The following is a 15,945-nucleotide window of genomic DNA, read 5'->3' as shown; positions in this document are numbered from 1 at the left end:
GAGAGAATTTCTGACATGTAGTACTGATCTTTTGCCAGTATGAGATTTATATCCTATATTTGAGAGCTTCCTTAAAATAAATGGGGATTTCCCAAGGGATGAAATATCATACTTAAACAGTTTCCTAGAAATGAGCAGACTAAGGAAGGGTTTTCAGATGATAAAAAAGGTTCTCCTTTTTTCTTCCTGTGTTGTTTATTTCCTTTCTTGTCTATCTTCCATACAATCAGCTCTCATTGACTATTAGTGTTTTCAGAATGGAAGCATAAATGAGAGAATCATAAAAATTGCTTTATTTTCTTGCCATAATGCATATTCTGAGTATATATATGTATATGTATACATATTTATATTAATTATATAACTTAGAATCAAGAAATAATTCTTTTTAAAGAGTCTTAATACATTTGTTTCTTTTAAAAGAGGGGAAGCAAGGAAACCATAGAAATGATAAGTATTCTCTTGCTCATTACAAGTTCCATAAATAAGTGCTAATCTTACTACAAATATATAATGTAGAAAATAAGTTTAGGAATAATTCTACTTTTATGTTGACTTGGTGGAAACATGAATAAAACTAAGTCAAAATCTCATATATACAAAGGGATTCAAGAAATAAATTGATAGAGGCCATTGTGTTTTTACATGGGTCTAAGAATTCAATTGATGATGGTGTGTGTGTGTGTGTGTGTGTGCATGTATGCACTAGTATTAGGACTAGACCTCACATCTTGCTCATGGCTAGCACTCTATCACTTGAGTGATGCTACTACTTCTGACTTTTTGCTAGTTAACTAGAGAAAAGAGTCTCAAGGATTTGTCTGTTAAGGCTGGCTTCAAGCTGAGGATCTCAGATCTTAGCCTCTTGAATAGCTAGGAAAGCAAACACAAACTTGACGGCAGCCTTGATGGTGGACTTTTAAATTAGCAACAGTTGTATGATTCAATATTTAGTATGAAAAATATAAAAATGGTTGATTTTTCTTGCATTTGTCAGCTATTGAAATTTAAAACATTATTTTTAGGAACCAAGACCAGAACAATCTTATCCAAGCAACTCCTTCAGCAAACAAAAGGTATGCTTGTTGAGATATCTGATGATCATGCCCAAGTCTCCAATTTATGTACAAAGAGTAAGATTATTTTGCTTAGGACATTTTTTTTGGGGGGCAGTCCTGGGCCTTGGACTCCGGGCCTGAGCACTGTCCCTGGCTTCTTCCCGCTCAAGGCTAGCACTCTGCCACTTGAGCCACAGCGCCTCTTCTGGCCGTTTTCTGTATATGTGGTGCTGGGGAATCGAACCTAGGGCCTCGTGTATCCGAGGCAGGCACTCTTGCCACTAGGCTATATCCCCAGCCCTGCTTAGGACATTTTGAAAGGGGACATAAAAATAAGAACATGTTGGCTTCTTGGTATATGATAACACTAGAAAGATTTTTATTATTGCTCCAGTTTATTTCATTATATTCTTTTTTTTTTTTTTTGCCAGTCCTGGGCCTTGGACTCAGGGCCTGAGCACTGTCCCTGGCTTCTTCCCGCTCAAGGCTAGCACTCTGCCACTTGAGCCACAGCGCCGCTTCTGGCCGTTTTCTGTGTATGTGGTGCTGGGGAATCGAACCTAGGGCCTCCTGTATCCGAGGCAGGCACTCTTGCCGCTAGGCTATATCCCCAGCCCTCATTATATTCTTTTAAAGTGATGTTTTTCAAGGTAAGTCTATTAAACTACTACTTCAGAATTTTCTTTTGACACAATCACATACGTTGAAAGTATAGTTAATAAATTATAGGTATAAAACAAAAGGTTTTATTTCCCTTGTTTTATTTTCTTTTTGTCTTGTTTATTCGTTTATCTGTCTTTGGGAAGGAAAGGGGTAGCACAGAAATGGAAGGACAGAGGTAGCAGTGGTACTCACTGGATACTATGTTGAAAATGAACTACACAACTTATGGGTAGGGATTGGAGGGAAAAAACTGGAAGAGAATGAGGGAAGGGTAAGGTTGTCCAGAAAGAAAGAAATTCTTTATCTGATTTATTTAACTGCAACCATCTGTATTTATTTATCTCTCATAATTTTGAAATGACTTGCGAGAAAATCAGCCACATAACATTTTTATACTTGACTAGAATATTTTTTGCCAGCTAATGATTTGCTTCGGTTCTTGAGAACTAAGGTGTATCCTATACTAAAGCAAAAATCACTAAAGTCGTGGCAGAGAAACTCTGCTATTTCAAAAATAATTGTGAAGGTCATGTTGGTGTAAAGCAATGTGCAAATGGAAGGAATTATTGTGAACTTAAGAGAGCAGAAGTGCAAGAAACAGAAGAGGTGTGGAGTTTACAGGACAGTTGTTCTGGTTTTAATTTTGGTTCACTCTCAGTCACTTCTTAAGTATCTTGTCACTGGTTATGTCTTAATCTTTCTGAAGCTCAGTGTCTTTCAACGAAATGCTATTATCTTCATCGTTAGTTGTATTGAAGCTTAAAATATTATTTAAGTTGGGCAAGGCCGGGCAAGCCTGTATCTCCAGCACTCTGGAAGGTGATACAAGAGGGTTACAAGTTCAAGGCCAGCCTAGAATGCATAATGAAACCTTCTCTCCAAAACAAAGCAAATGGTAATTAATGTATATAAGGTAGAAGACCAATAGACTTACTAATTTTTATTCTAGATCCCATGCAATAATTTATAACTGTCAAAATTAAGCCAGGCAATTCCTGTTGACTTTGACTCTGTTTTATTTATTTATTTATTTATTTATTTATTTATTTATTTATTTTATCAGAGACCAAAGGCTTGGTGAACTTATTAGTGTAAGCCCCAAAGCTGTCAAAAACACTACTGGGTAAGAGAAGAATATTATTTATTTGCTTATATTTTCTTCTTCGTAACTAAACATAGCATGAATATTAATGTAGGACTTGAATGATCATCATAGTTTTTATGTGTCCCTAGAAACATAGATGTTAACTACCCTATTTGTTAATAGTAAGGAAAAATGAGAAATAGCTGAAACCCTTCTCTTTTCTCAGACCAAGCAAAGCAGTTGAAGGAAGAGACCAGAGAATGGGGCAGAAGGGACATTGCTGTCCAGAAATTGTTCATGTTTGCTTTGTGTGACAATGATATGAATACTTTTGCATCTGGAATTAATGTTTATTAATGGTACTTAATTTAAAAATAGACCTAGATACATTAGACTCATTATTATCAATGTATTTGCTTGGCTTGTAAAAGAGTATTTTCAGTCAGTGGGAACTTTACGAGGTTCATTGTTTTTTAGAGGGTTTGTGCTACCACAAAAGAATATGATCCTAAACTTTGAAAAATTTTAAAGTAGTATTCTTAGGGAAATGAAATTCACTTTTTGCCTCTAGGCTGTATAAAAAGTTTTATACCATTAGGTATCATTATATCTTCCCATCTCTATATTTTTAAAATAAAATCTTAGTAACGTTTTTATTATTTCCATTTTTATGTTTTCTTGGTACCAATAAAGATCATAAAACTTATGCCAGGTGCCAGTGGCTCATTCCTATAAATACTAGCTTATGAGGAAGTTGAGATCTGACAATCATGGTTTGACATCAGCACACAGGAAATGTCATGAGACTCTAATCTCTAATTATTGACCAAAAAGCCAGAAGTGGAGCTATGGTTCAAGTGGTAGATCACCAGCTTTGAAGGAAAAGCCAAGGGATAGTGCTCAGACCCCAAGTTCAAGATCCAGTACAGGCAAAATTCTCATTAATGCTCTTTAATAAAAACAATCACAGAATCTTCAATGGGTTTGAAAAAAAAAAAGATCATAGGTTTTAGAGATGGAAGGAATGGAAGGACGGAACTTCAAAGATAGTTTAGACCATTTTGAAAACCACTGTTCTAGTTGAACCTCTTCCTTTGGTGGAAGAGAACCCAGAAAGGTTAAATGATCTGAGCAGGGTCACAGAGATAATTAGTGGAAGGCTGACCGGAGCTCTGTGATCTCTTAGGCAGTGAGTAATTACTGAGCACCTACTGAGTTTCTAGCATATGACTAGGTATCATTAGTTGCACATTAGGTATAATTATAGTCTATGGACGCCAAAAAGAGAATTCAGTAGTCATTCTGAATCTTATTAACAGCAGGCAATTAACATAGATTAAAGCTAATTATGTACCAAGGGCACAAAGATATTACTCCAAGACAATAATAGGTTGTCAATTTAATATATTACATTTTGGAACACTCATGTGCTGCTTGCTGAATATAGGATGTATTGTCATTATGTTGCATTTAAAAAGAAAAAAAGGCACTAAAGGCAGTAAAATTCGTTTCATAATGTCCTGGGTAGATATTAGAGATAGAGTCTTTAAGATTATCCACTCCAAGTGCTTCATTTGCGCACTGAGAATCTCAGCCTTATATAAGGTCTTTCCAACTCCCAGCCCCACTCTGGTCCTTACATCAGAACTCATATGTTTATTAATCTTCAAAGACATGAACGTTAATGAAACATCTCAGGAAACACTGCAGTCTCTAAGAAGGGATTATTGCTGATATGAGACAGTGGGGAAGTGTCTTGTAATATTCTCACAGAGTCACTTAAAAATTACTCAGTGGAAGATGATGCTCTAATGTGAGTTTTTAGCCTCCATGGAAGAAAGAACGAAATATTCTAATGAGGTCCCAAGTAATCATTTGAGTAGGAAAGATGTTGCATTTTTCCCTATAGAAAATTTACATATCATATTTGTGCATTTTCGAGATCTAGGTTCTGAAAAAGAAAAACCCAAACTAAATGTATTTGCTTTCAATCCATGGAGATAAATTGCATAGCCTATACAGTTTAAGATAATTCAACCTTATTACTTAGATTGTTATTTTATGAACACAGTGTTGCCTTTTTAGAAATAGTGGTAAATGATAGGACATGGCTTGAATAGACTTGCTCAAGCTATGGGTCAGCACCTATTAAAGAGCTTTGGGATTAATTTAGTGAGTGGTAATCAGCAACCCTAATTCCAACCTAACAGAATGAGCCGAATAGAAAATATGATTATTCTTATATAGAACAGGTTTTCTTTCGTGTAAAAGTGTATGTATGTGTGTGTAGAAGCAAGTGTCAGATGGCAATGTAAAATGTGTTTCTTATTGGACTTTATGAAATACCCTTTCATTAAATATAAACCAAACTTTTTGCACTCACTGAAAATAGATTCCCCTCTATTTGCATTTGCGTTTTCAATGATGCTTATTTTTAACTCTGCTGGCACAGCATATTATATGTGGTTACACTGAAATATGATTTATTTTGTATATAAAATTTGGGGCTTTTGAATATACTATTTCTCTATATAAAGTTTTATTCCTTGTTATTCTTTTGATATGGCTAAACTTACCTCATCTCAAGCATTGTTGTCTTAGTTCTTTTTTAAAAATGCTCTTATCTTAGTCTCCTAATAACATTTTGACTTTATTATCTTATTCAGTCTTGAAAGCATCTATTTTTATAACAGATGCATTCAATCCACTTCTAAGCAGAAATTATGTTTCAAATAGCTCTCAATTGCCAAATCATTTTTTTAATTGTATTTGTACAATACAGTGGATTATTTTTGAGAATATGATTATCGGGGAAAATACAGTGAAAACTCAGGTACAGACTTTCTATCTACCACGGAGATCTGAGAACTATGAGAGCTCCAAGAGAATACCTGAGCGGGGCAGAAGCACCTCCTACAGGGAAGGCAGGGCTGCGGACAGAATGGAAACCTTTGCTCAGAACTTTGTAATGACTCATCTCTAAATGGCTTCCTCACCCTTTGTAACTTTGTGTCAGTGCTTTCGGTGAGTGAAATGTATCTTGATTTAGAAGAGAGTAAAGGACTGTGGAGGGGTAGTGGAGGCTGGGGTGCTGCTGTCCCAGATGGCACTGGAAGCAAGTGGCATTGGTCCTGCAATAGCCTGCCTTGGCACCTGCTGTGTATTTTTCTGAGTACGCATTTAAAAGAGTCTAGACTTAACAATGAAAGAACAAGTAAACCAATCAAAATGGAGCAAATGGTCTGAACAGATACTTCTCAAAGGAAGAAATAGAAATGTCTAGCAGATATATGGAAAATAGCTTACTAACATCAACCATCCAGGAAGTGCACATCAAAACTACATTGAGACTCCATCTTGTCATAGTCAATATGGCTACTACAAACAAAGAATAATAACAAGAACAAATTCTGGAAATGATACGAGAGAAAAGCAAACTGTATACACTGTTGGTGAGAATGTAGATTAGTGCAGCCACTATAGAAATCTATGAAAGTTCTTTAAAAATAACAAAACAAAACACAAAAAGTAGTACTATCATATCATTTGTGAATATAGTTCCAAAGGAATCAAGCTCAGCTTACAGTTGAGATACCTGCATGACCATGTATGTTACTGCTCTGTTCACAATAGCCTAATCATGGACTCAGTCTAGATGTTCATCTTCAGATGAGTGGATGAAGGAAATATGATCTGCATACACAATGGGCTATTAATCAGCCACAAAGAAGAATGGTCAAGCAATGTAAGCTTGACACAGAAAGACATGCCATGTGTTTTCTTTCATACATATGTGGAAACAAAAAAAATATGACTTGAAAGTAGAAGAGAGGGCATCAGGAGGAAAGGGGAGAGGGAGGAGGGTAGGAGATGGAAGTAGGGAGAGTAGAGCTGATCACATCAGTATCTATGCATTTAAGAAATGTCACAGTAAAATACATAGATTGTGTAATTAGTATGTATTAATAATTATACTAAAATGGTTGGACATGGTAATTCAAGCCTTTATTCTAGTTTCTTGGGATGTGGATATCAGGAGATTGTAGTCTAAGGCCAGCCTGGGCAAAAATAGTTCATAAGACTTTATCTTGACAAATGGCTGGGTGGAGTGGTAAGTACTGTCGTCCCAGCTACACGTTATCCAGTCATGGGAAAGTACAAAGAAGAGCAGTGCAGTCCATGCTGGCCCCCGCATAAAACAAGACCTTATCTCAAAAATAATCCATACAAGGTAAGGAGGTTGAAATAGCTTGGTGGTGGAGAAGCTGCTTAGCAAATATAAGATGAGGCACTGAGTTTAAACCTCAGTAACACTTAGTAGTAGTAGTAGTAGAAATAGTACATGGGCAACTTAGAAGGATGATTTTTAAAAAATCACCACCTTCCAGTCCTTAAAACTGGAGTTATATTGAGGCAGAAATGAAAGCAAACTATATGGGTAAAAACACTGTTCTGTTGCTGAGAAAAGAAACTGGTGGGACACTTTTCAGAATATATTTCTATTTTGCCATCTTTGTTAAAAGTTCAGTTATGTGGGTGTCATAAAGAAAAGTCACAATTTTGATGGATTACACCTCCTTTTATTAAGAAGAATTCCTGATTTAGAAATATATACACACATATATACACACACACACACATATATATATACACATGTAAATGTATATATCCGTATCCTTAGTATATGTGATTTGAGAAAGTGTCAAAGATATGAAAATCAGTTTCTATCTTCATAATATTTGAATGATCCAAAGGGAAAAACTGTTAATTACTCCATATAATTAACAAGTGGAGCACTAACCCCCATGCTCTTGTAGATGGTTTTAGTAATAAAATGTGCTTACAGTATACTTTCTTCTCCTCTAAATGGGTTAGAAAACACACATTATGGCTATTCTATACCAAAGCAATATGTCTCACAGTATAATCCTATTTTCCTATTTATAATGACCTTAAACCTTTTACCTCTAACCCAAGCTGCTTTAATCTGTGTTTCTCCTTAAAGAGGCCAAGATCTCAACAAGCTCATCGAAGTGAATCGTGAAATTCTTACAGACAACCAAAGGTAATAGCACTATTTTTAATGTGCTTTGATCAGGAGGAATATTTTGCTTTATTATTATCATGCAGATTTATAACTGAAATCTTGGCAACAAGACTTTATCAATGAGCTATTCTCTTTCTATTTTTTTGAAATTTAAAATAGAAACCAAGATCTAGATAACTTCATCAAAGTGAATCCTGAAGCAATCAGAAGCAATCAGAGGTAATCAAATAAAAGAAATTAATTCATATTTTCATCTATTGATTGCCCCTGGATGAGTCAGATTTACACTAGTAGTTTATTGACTTAGCACAAGACCCTCAAACATTACAAATCCTAACTTCTCTGTTGTCTTTTAAACAATCAAGATTGGGACATTCTTGTTAACATGAAGTCATCAGCTCTCAGAAACACAAATCAGGCAATGACTTCCCTGATTAATTTGAACATATTCCCAAGGTTCTAGGGTGGAAAATTTTCCCTCTTTCCTTTTTTGAAGAAACTTCTATTTTTCTTTAGTATTTGAAGTGAGGACACATTTATAATCTGTGTGTCTCTTGTCAACAGGAGCACTGTCCCTGGCTTCCTTTTGTTCAAGGCTAGCACTCTGCCACTTGAGCCACAGAGCCACTTCTGGCTTTTTCTGTTTATGTGGTGCTGAGGAATCAAACCCAGGGCTTTGTGCAGGCTAGGCAAACACTCTACAACTAAGCTACACTCCCAACACAACAATGTACTCTTTAGCAGTTCTCCGAATCTACAGAGAAATTTGTGGGTTTTGTGGGGTTAATCCCAGTTGCTCATAAATTAAAAAAAAATCTCTGAGTTGTTTCTTTCAGTGCCACAGAGAGAGTTTGGAATCCAGTGTTTGTTTCACCCTGCAGCATTTTGCTGTGGATTCCTATAAAAGTCTATTTTTCACACTGTGACTCACAGTTCTTCATCTTGTGCCACAGTGTAAAAGACACCACTCAATAGATGTAGTCTTAATTAAAGAACAAAAATTTATTTTTACAACTTTTAACTTGAGGAGTTTGAGAGAAGTTCGAACTTTTCTTGTATCTTTCAATCTAGCTAGTGCTACCAAACCATGCAAGGAAACAAAGCAAATATACATTCCATTATTTTCATTGTTGGGGACTCTCTAGTTTAAACATTGTTAGTATAGAGTGTTTGGGAGAAAATATTATATGCCACCCAGTCAGAGATATGTTGTATTATTGATTAAAATAAAATAAATTCTGTAAAGCCTCAAATAAAAAATGGCATACTTGATGGTTCACACCACTTGGAAGGCATACATAGGCTCTGCTTTTCCCCACTTAAAAAATATGTCTCAGTTGTATAAGGGGGTTTTATTTTGACATATTCATATATGCATTCAATCCACCTTGATGCCTATTTATCTTCCACATTATGAGTTGTTTACTCCAGTATTGGGTTAATTTTTCTGTATATCTGTGAATGAAGTCTCGAGGTAAACATCCAAGAGTTGATTTTTATATGGGCAGATGATTTGGTCTAAGATTTCATCGATCAGCTATCTTTAAGTGGCCTCAGAAGCCTCACTTTTTACTGTTTTCTAGCCACAAATGCCATCTCACAGGACTTTGGGAGATTTTAATGGGGCAATCCATGTAAAATACAGAGTCAGTACTTTGTGATACCAGGTCAGGACTCGTTAAGCATTAGCTAAGTGTGACATAAACAAGTGATATCTTTTCAGACTAAATTATCCAAATCTTCCTAAAAATTTATTTTTTAACATTTTTCTCTTGAATAATATAATCTATACTTTGTGTGTGCTGGGGACCAAACCCAGGGCCTTTTTCATTCTAAGCAAGTACACCACCACCAAGCAGCACCACAAGTTACACTTTCATATTTGATCCTTCAGTTGTATTGCTCAAATAGTTCAATGTCTGATTTTCAGTCCCCCATATTTCTATTGACTTCAAATGACTATGTCTAGGGTATTTACTGACTTTTAATTTCTGATTATTAAACTTGTTTATATTCTAAAATTGTGACATATATGTTTGTTCCTTTAGAGGCCAGGACCTAGACAATTTAATTGAAGTAAATTCCCATGTGTCTGAAAATAAGAATAGAAGGTAAGGGTCATTATAATTTACTTTCTTTCTTATGAATTCCATAGGCACCTGCATAAATTTTGAAATCTTAGAATATTTTCTCAGTGGGGCACCAGTGGCTCATGCTTGTAATCCTAGCTACTCAGGAGGCTGAGATCTAAGGATAGTGATTCAAAGCTAACCTGGGCAGGAAAGTCCATGAGACTCTTACCTCCAATAAATTACTCAGAAAAAGGTAGAAGTGGAGATATGGCTCAAGTGGTAAAGAGCTAGCTTTGAACACAAAGTGGCTCAGGCACAGTACCCAGGCCCTGAGTTCAAGTCCTAGAACAGGCAAAAAAAAAATATTTGGGGGAGGGGGAGTTAATTTAAACAAAAATAGTATCTAGAGAGGGAGGAATGACTAAATTGGTGGAGCCTAGAAAGCATGAGAGTTCAAACCCCATGACACAAAGGAAAGCAAAGCAAAACAAAACAAAATAAAATAGAACAACATACCTTAATTCAAAATGTAATGGCACCAGGTGCTTAGAAGATGATAAAGGAAAAAGAAAGAATTGAATATTAATTATTCAGAATTTCTTTCTCAGGCCTATCCTATTACTTAGTGAAAAGGAGTCATGGAAACTCTAAGTTTTTTTACTTGGGCTGTGAGAATTTATTTTTACTTACTGTTGCTTGGTAGATTTTTCTTTTCTTTTCTTTCTTTTTTTTTTTTTTTAGTGGTGTGGAAATTACTCAGAGAATCTTCTCTTTGGAGATATTGTGCTACAAAAATGAACATGTTCCCACAGCCACACATACACACAAACCTAATTTTGAAATTTTTAATAGCATGAAGTATAATAGCTTTAAGCTTTAAAATAACAACAGCTTGTTTGCCATTACAAGGAAGATTAAGATAAAAGCTGTGTTCCACTGTTGTTACAGCTTATTTACATTTTTGGGAGGATTTAATAATATTTCTATGTTTAGTAGTTCTACTTATATGTAGAGGAGCTGTAAAAACAGTAAGTTTGAATTTTCCATATATTTCTATTAATTGTGTGTAAGACATAATATTGCTGATTTTTTTTCCCTGCAGAGTGTGTGAAAGCTCAGGAAAGAAGAGCTAGCTCAGTTTCTCTCCACAATGCCTGCAAAAATCTCTTGATTCCAATAGCAAGATAGTTTCTTCTGTAGGTCCCCAAACCATCTTCTGCTTTCTTTGGCATAACGAGAAAGACTGACACAAATGATAAGGGTAACAGTTCTGGAGGATGTGCTATCCTGGAAGCATACTCACTACTTGGGGAATAGGATTAGGGAAATTACTAACAAATCACATTCAAATATTATTTGACTGTGGACAGGTTAAAAATGATGAGTGAACAATTTAGCATAGCAAAGAACATGACATTTAATTTGATTTAATAGTGGCTCCAATTTGGGTTGAACTTGTTCATGAAAGGTGGTTTTATGGAAAGGATTAATAAGGAAATAATTTACAGCAGTTACATTGAGGCTTAAGAAATTTGGGAAATACAATTCCGTTTATGACCGTACTGTTTTGTTAGTTATATTCTTCTTCTGTTATGAGCTTTTCAAACTGGTATTTTGATGTATTTTTTTTTTACTGATGAGCTCAGTGCAGATTGGCTGATAATCTTTTTCCTTTAATGCTACCTATTTTTAACAAGTGGATTTTACCTTATCTATCACGTTGTTTAAATATCTACCTATCTACCAGTCTTTGTCGGTCTGTCTGTTTGTCTGTCTATCTTTTTATGTATCTAAGATCAAAACTAAGGTCTTATGCATCCTAGGCAAGCACTTGCATATTTTTCAACAATTCCTAGTTAGATTTATTATTCTTGGGATGACATATTCTAATCATTATGTTAGAAAAATCTAATAATTCCACCTTTTCACTCCTTAGTATCATTTGAACTCAAATATATGCTTACCAAGCATCTATACCTTAAAAACATTAGTCTTCTATCATATTTGTCTCTATTTATATTCTCTCTCTCTTTGTCTCTCAAGAATTGTTTTTATTTTGTTCTACATTGCTGAGGATCAAACATAGGTCCTAATACTAAGATGTTGTATCTACAACCATGTTCTCTGGAAGAGAGTTCTCTGGAAATGTAAAGGTGGTTTGAGAATTATGAAGCTTGATTAATATCTGAACTCTCTTATAAGTCTTCTCTCTCCTGTGTGAGAATTTACCAATGTGAGTTAAAGAGGAAAAGGAGCTTTTGTTTTCTTTCAAATTTTACATTGAAAATGTCCTCAGTTCCATTGGAAAAAATGAATGTGCCTACAATCTGAAACATGCTGGCATTTTTAGAAGAGCATTGCCTTTCATTTAACAAAAAAAAGATGGCAACAGAAATTCTTAAAGCAACTCCTGGATCATTTTCATTAAACTGATAAATTCTCAGATATATTGTACCTAGCTAGCAAGCATTCTAAAATGACATGCTCGTGTGAAAAAGTTATGGGAAACAACTTCTGATGCTTTCAACCCTCCCTTCCATGCAAAGCTGTCCTTTCCTGGCCAAAGGTAATGTGGCACACACTTATATGTTATTCACAAAGAGTGGTTTCCATGGAGGTAATAAGATAGTCCCTGTGTTCTGTGTGCTTTTGTACAGAAACCAGATAGACATAAAGAGGTTCAGTGTATTTAGTAATGTTAATTGAATAGAAGTTAGAAAAAACTTCTAAGTGGTTTCGATTGTAAGTGCTAACTAAGTTTATTTATTCTTTCAGTCTAGATGGCCAAGTCAATGGCTTCTCCAGTACTCCTCTGCACAAGGAATCCACGAGACCCTCTGTCTGTTCTTATGAAAACAGGGACAATCTCAGGTATGACAACCCATTACAAAAGAAATGACAGGATTATTCTGGATTTGTTGTTAAATCCCACATTGGAGTTGCTTCTTCCTCTGAAATGCAGAAGTTTTTAATTTTATATGGAATTAGAGGTGAATAGCCATAGACCATAGTGTTGCGGTAGCTACTCACCTATTGTTGGGACATCTGTGCAGGAAGGCATAAAATGTGGATTTGTTTTCCTTAGTCTACAGTTTCAGAAAGCATACATGTGACATAGCTGTTTACATCCTTTGTCAAGTTCTAAATATGTCATTTAATCAATTCTCAGAGTGGTCCACTTTGTATTTGAAGCCTAAGGAGATTTATGGCATGGAAGTATGAATTGGACATTAGAGAAGCAAACACTAAAGCACAGTACACAGATTTTTGAGATAACCTTTATTCTCTACCACAAATTTACTGAGTGATCAGTTTTCATAATTATTCTCTGGGAGTAGGTCAAGGAGTCAAGTTGAGAATGGAATAGAAATAAGACAGGAAATGTTGCAACGTTGATTAATAATACTTTAACATTTATATTTCAACAATTATAGTTTAGAAGGAATACAAGCCTTGCTTTTTATATTGACTTGGATAACAGCCTAGTTATGTTTTGTTATCCTTATAAGTAAACTTTCAACCTGAAAGAAATGGTTTGTATTACAGCTCTAGTGCTGGAACCAGGCCCCAAGGACCCAGGGACACCATTGTATACACAAGGACATACGTGGAGAATAGGTATTGGAAATGTATTTAAAATACCTTGCCTTATTTTATAATTATGACTTTGTCTATCTTAATAAGAGATGCTAGTGGTTTAGAGTATGTGCCCTTCCAAGAGAAGACCAAAGAGGTGAGTATAATAAGCTCTAGTCATATCATAGCTCACATTGTTTCCAGTGTTAAGTAGTTGATAATCATAGCCAGTGGCTGGAGTCAACAATTTAAATCACACACACACACACACACACACACACACACACACACACACACACACACACAAACAGGGCCGCCATTCGAAAGTTATCACACACATATGTATGTGTGTATGTATATGACTACCTGGTTATAATTAGAGTTTTGAAATTCCATACATATTTTTATATCAGTATGGAGTTCCCATCTGAATTGGTGTTTCTAATTACTGTTGTTTTCTGCCAGTCTGAAGTAGAAGGTGTAACTTTGAGTAGATGCACTCTGGCTCAAGTAATGGTGACTAGAAACAAATGAAAGCTGCTGTTTGGAATGATAGTTGGAGGAAAATGGTAATCGAGACCAAGGATTCACAACCCACTTGATTTTTTATTTTATTTTTTGCTGGTCACAAGGCTTAAACTCAGGGCCTAGGCCTTGTCCCTGAGCAGTTCTTTTGCTGAAGGCTAGTGCTCTACAACTTTGAGCCAGAAGTAGCCAGAGTGCTACTTCTGGTTTTTGAGTGGTTAAGAGTTTCATGGGGACATTTCTGCCTGTGGTGGCTTTGAACTGCTATCAGATCTTACTTTTCAAAGTATGAAATACAAGAATAGGCTCAGTAGTAGGGTAATGTAATGGACCGCACAAATAAAGGTGTATGTGAAATGAGTTTGTTTCAAGAGGTCCTCAGAGCAGTCTGCAGGGGAGTCTTCTGTGTGAAGGGAAGGGGGTATGCTTTGGGAAACTATATATGTCAGGAAGGAAGCCATATCCTGAGAAGGCTCTTTAAGTCTATGCATAATATACTTTTTAGAATGCATTTTCAAAATTGCCTTTGCTTTTAATCCATTTGTCACCCTGTAGATTATGCACATTAATGATAGCTACTGTTTTCTTACTAAAGTAAAAGATAAAACATTTCAGAGTAAATTTGAAGATAGCAGGAAGCTACTAAAAAGAAATTGATAAGTAGGTAAAGAGTATTATATAATTTAGGAAAACAGCACACCAAGTATTGGAATATAGAATAAAAAAGAGATAGACATTTATTCTATGTTGGTGCAATAAATTTTTCATGTATTTTAACTCCAATGGAATATTTCATAAATATATTTTGCTTTCTAAAGAAATATCTCATGGGAATTAATGGCAAACAAATATAATACTGGGAAATGATGTTTTTTCAGAAATTAAGCATATTCTACTAAGCATCATATTCTAGACTTTTCAATTTATTGAATATAAAAATAACAGAATTTAACTTGGCTCACAGAAGTACATAATCTAAAAAATCATGCTGAATTGTTTAATGAAATGACTATAGTTATTTTTTTGGACTACTAGGTATATGTTAGTAATATTGCTGTATGCAATAGAGAGATATTATATAATTATATATGTATAAGTATACATATGTATACACATAGATATATGCATGTATATACAATATACACACATGATATAAAGTATATATGTGCTGTATAGTATATAATGAATAACTTCTGTGCATATGTAGAACAGTAATTCTCCAAGTATGGTTCTCCAGGCCATTCATCAATATAATTTGTTAAAAATGAAAATAATCAAATGTATGCCTTACATATGAAACTGTAACTCTTCTGTACATCGCTTTGATAATAAAGAAATAAATAAGTTTTGAAAAAAATGAAAATAATTTGAACCTACCTGATACCTATTGAATCAGAAACTTCAGGTCCAATGTCTTGGGCCTAGAAATCTGTGTTTTAACATATTTATCTTGTATTTCTGATTCCCATTCAAGTTTGGGGAAAATCATTGTAAAAGATAATATTGTGACATACCTGGATAAAATTGTTTGAAGCGTAGTATGTTCTGGAGGGATTTATTTTTTTCTATATTAGCCCAACATGATTACTGATACCCCTCAAATATCTTGAAATTCCCTAATATCTACCCTGACAAGCAGGACAGGATTATACAGAGTTACTGAAATCAGAGTGGGGTTGCGTCACATTAGTCATGTGGTTTGGCAAGGTTACTCTACAAGTCTCAGTTTCCTTGTTAATAAAATGGGAATAGTGATGTACATGCCTAGGCACATGTAAACTCCTACATGTATGACATGTTGTGGCATAATGTGTTTTATGAAGTACATTGTAGTTCTGGTAGCAGTCCGCTTATGGAAAATATGGAGTAAGAGAGGGAAAGAGAGATTTCTCATTACAAAGTATCTTAAGTGAGGTTTGT

At 35.0% G+C, this 15,945-nt stretch overlaps 1 protein-coding gene across 2 annotated transcripts in view; it reads left to right on the top strand.

The window, feature by feature from the left end:
* Scel (sciellin) overlaps positions 1-15,945 on the top strand; it is an 87,353-nt gene that overhangs the window by 63,568 nt on the left and 7,840 nt on the right. For both annotated transcript variants that reach the window (XM_048341208.1, XM_048341207.1), the window contains exons 19-24: positions 1,026-1,076; positions 2,785-2,844; positions 7,811-7,870; positions 9,901-9,963; positions 12,700-12,795; positions 13,471-13,542. In XM_048341208.1, coding sequence (XP_048197165.1) covers positions 1,026-1,076; positions 2,785-2,844; positions 7,811-7,870; positions 9,901-9,963; positions 12,700-12,795; positions 13,471-13,542 — 402 coding nt within the window. The remainder of the gene's footprint in view (positions 1-1,025; positions 1,077-2,784; positions 2,845-7,810; positions 7,871-9,900; positions 9,964-12,699; positions 12,796-13,470; positions 13,543-15,945) is intronic.

The sequence above is a fragment of the Perognathus longimembris genome, chromosome 3 (assembly GCF_023159225.1).
Source record: "Perognathus longimembris pacificus isolate PPM17 chromosome 3, ASM2315922v1, whole genome shotgun sequence".
NCBI lineage: Eukaryota > Metazoa > Chordata > Mammalia > Rodentia > Heteromyidae > Perognathus > Perognathus longimembris.
This window is presented reverse-complemented; position numbering and strand designations above follow the sequence as displayed.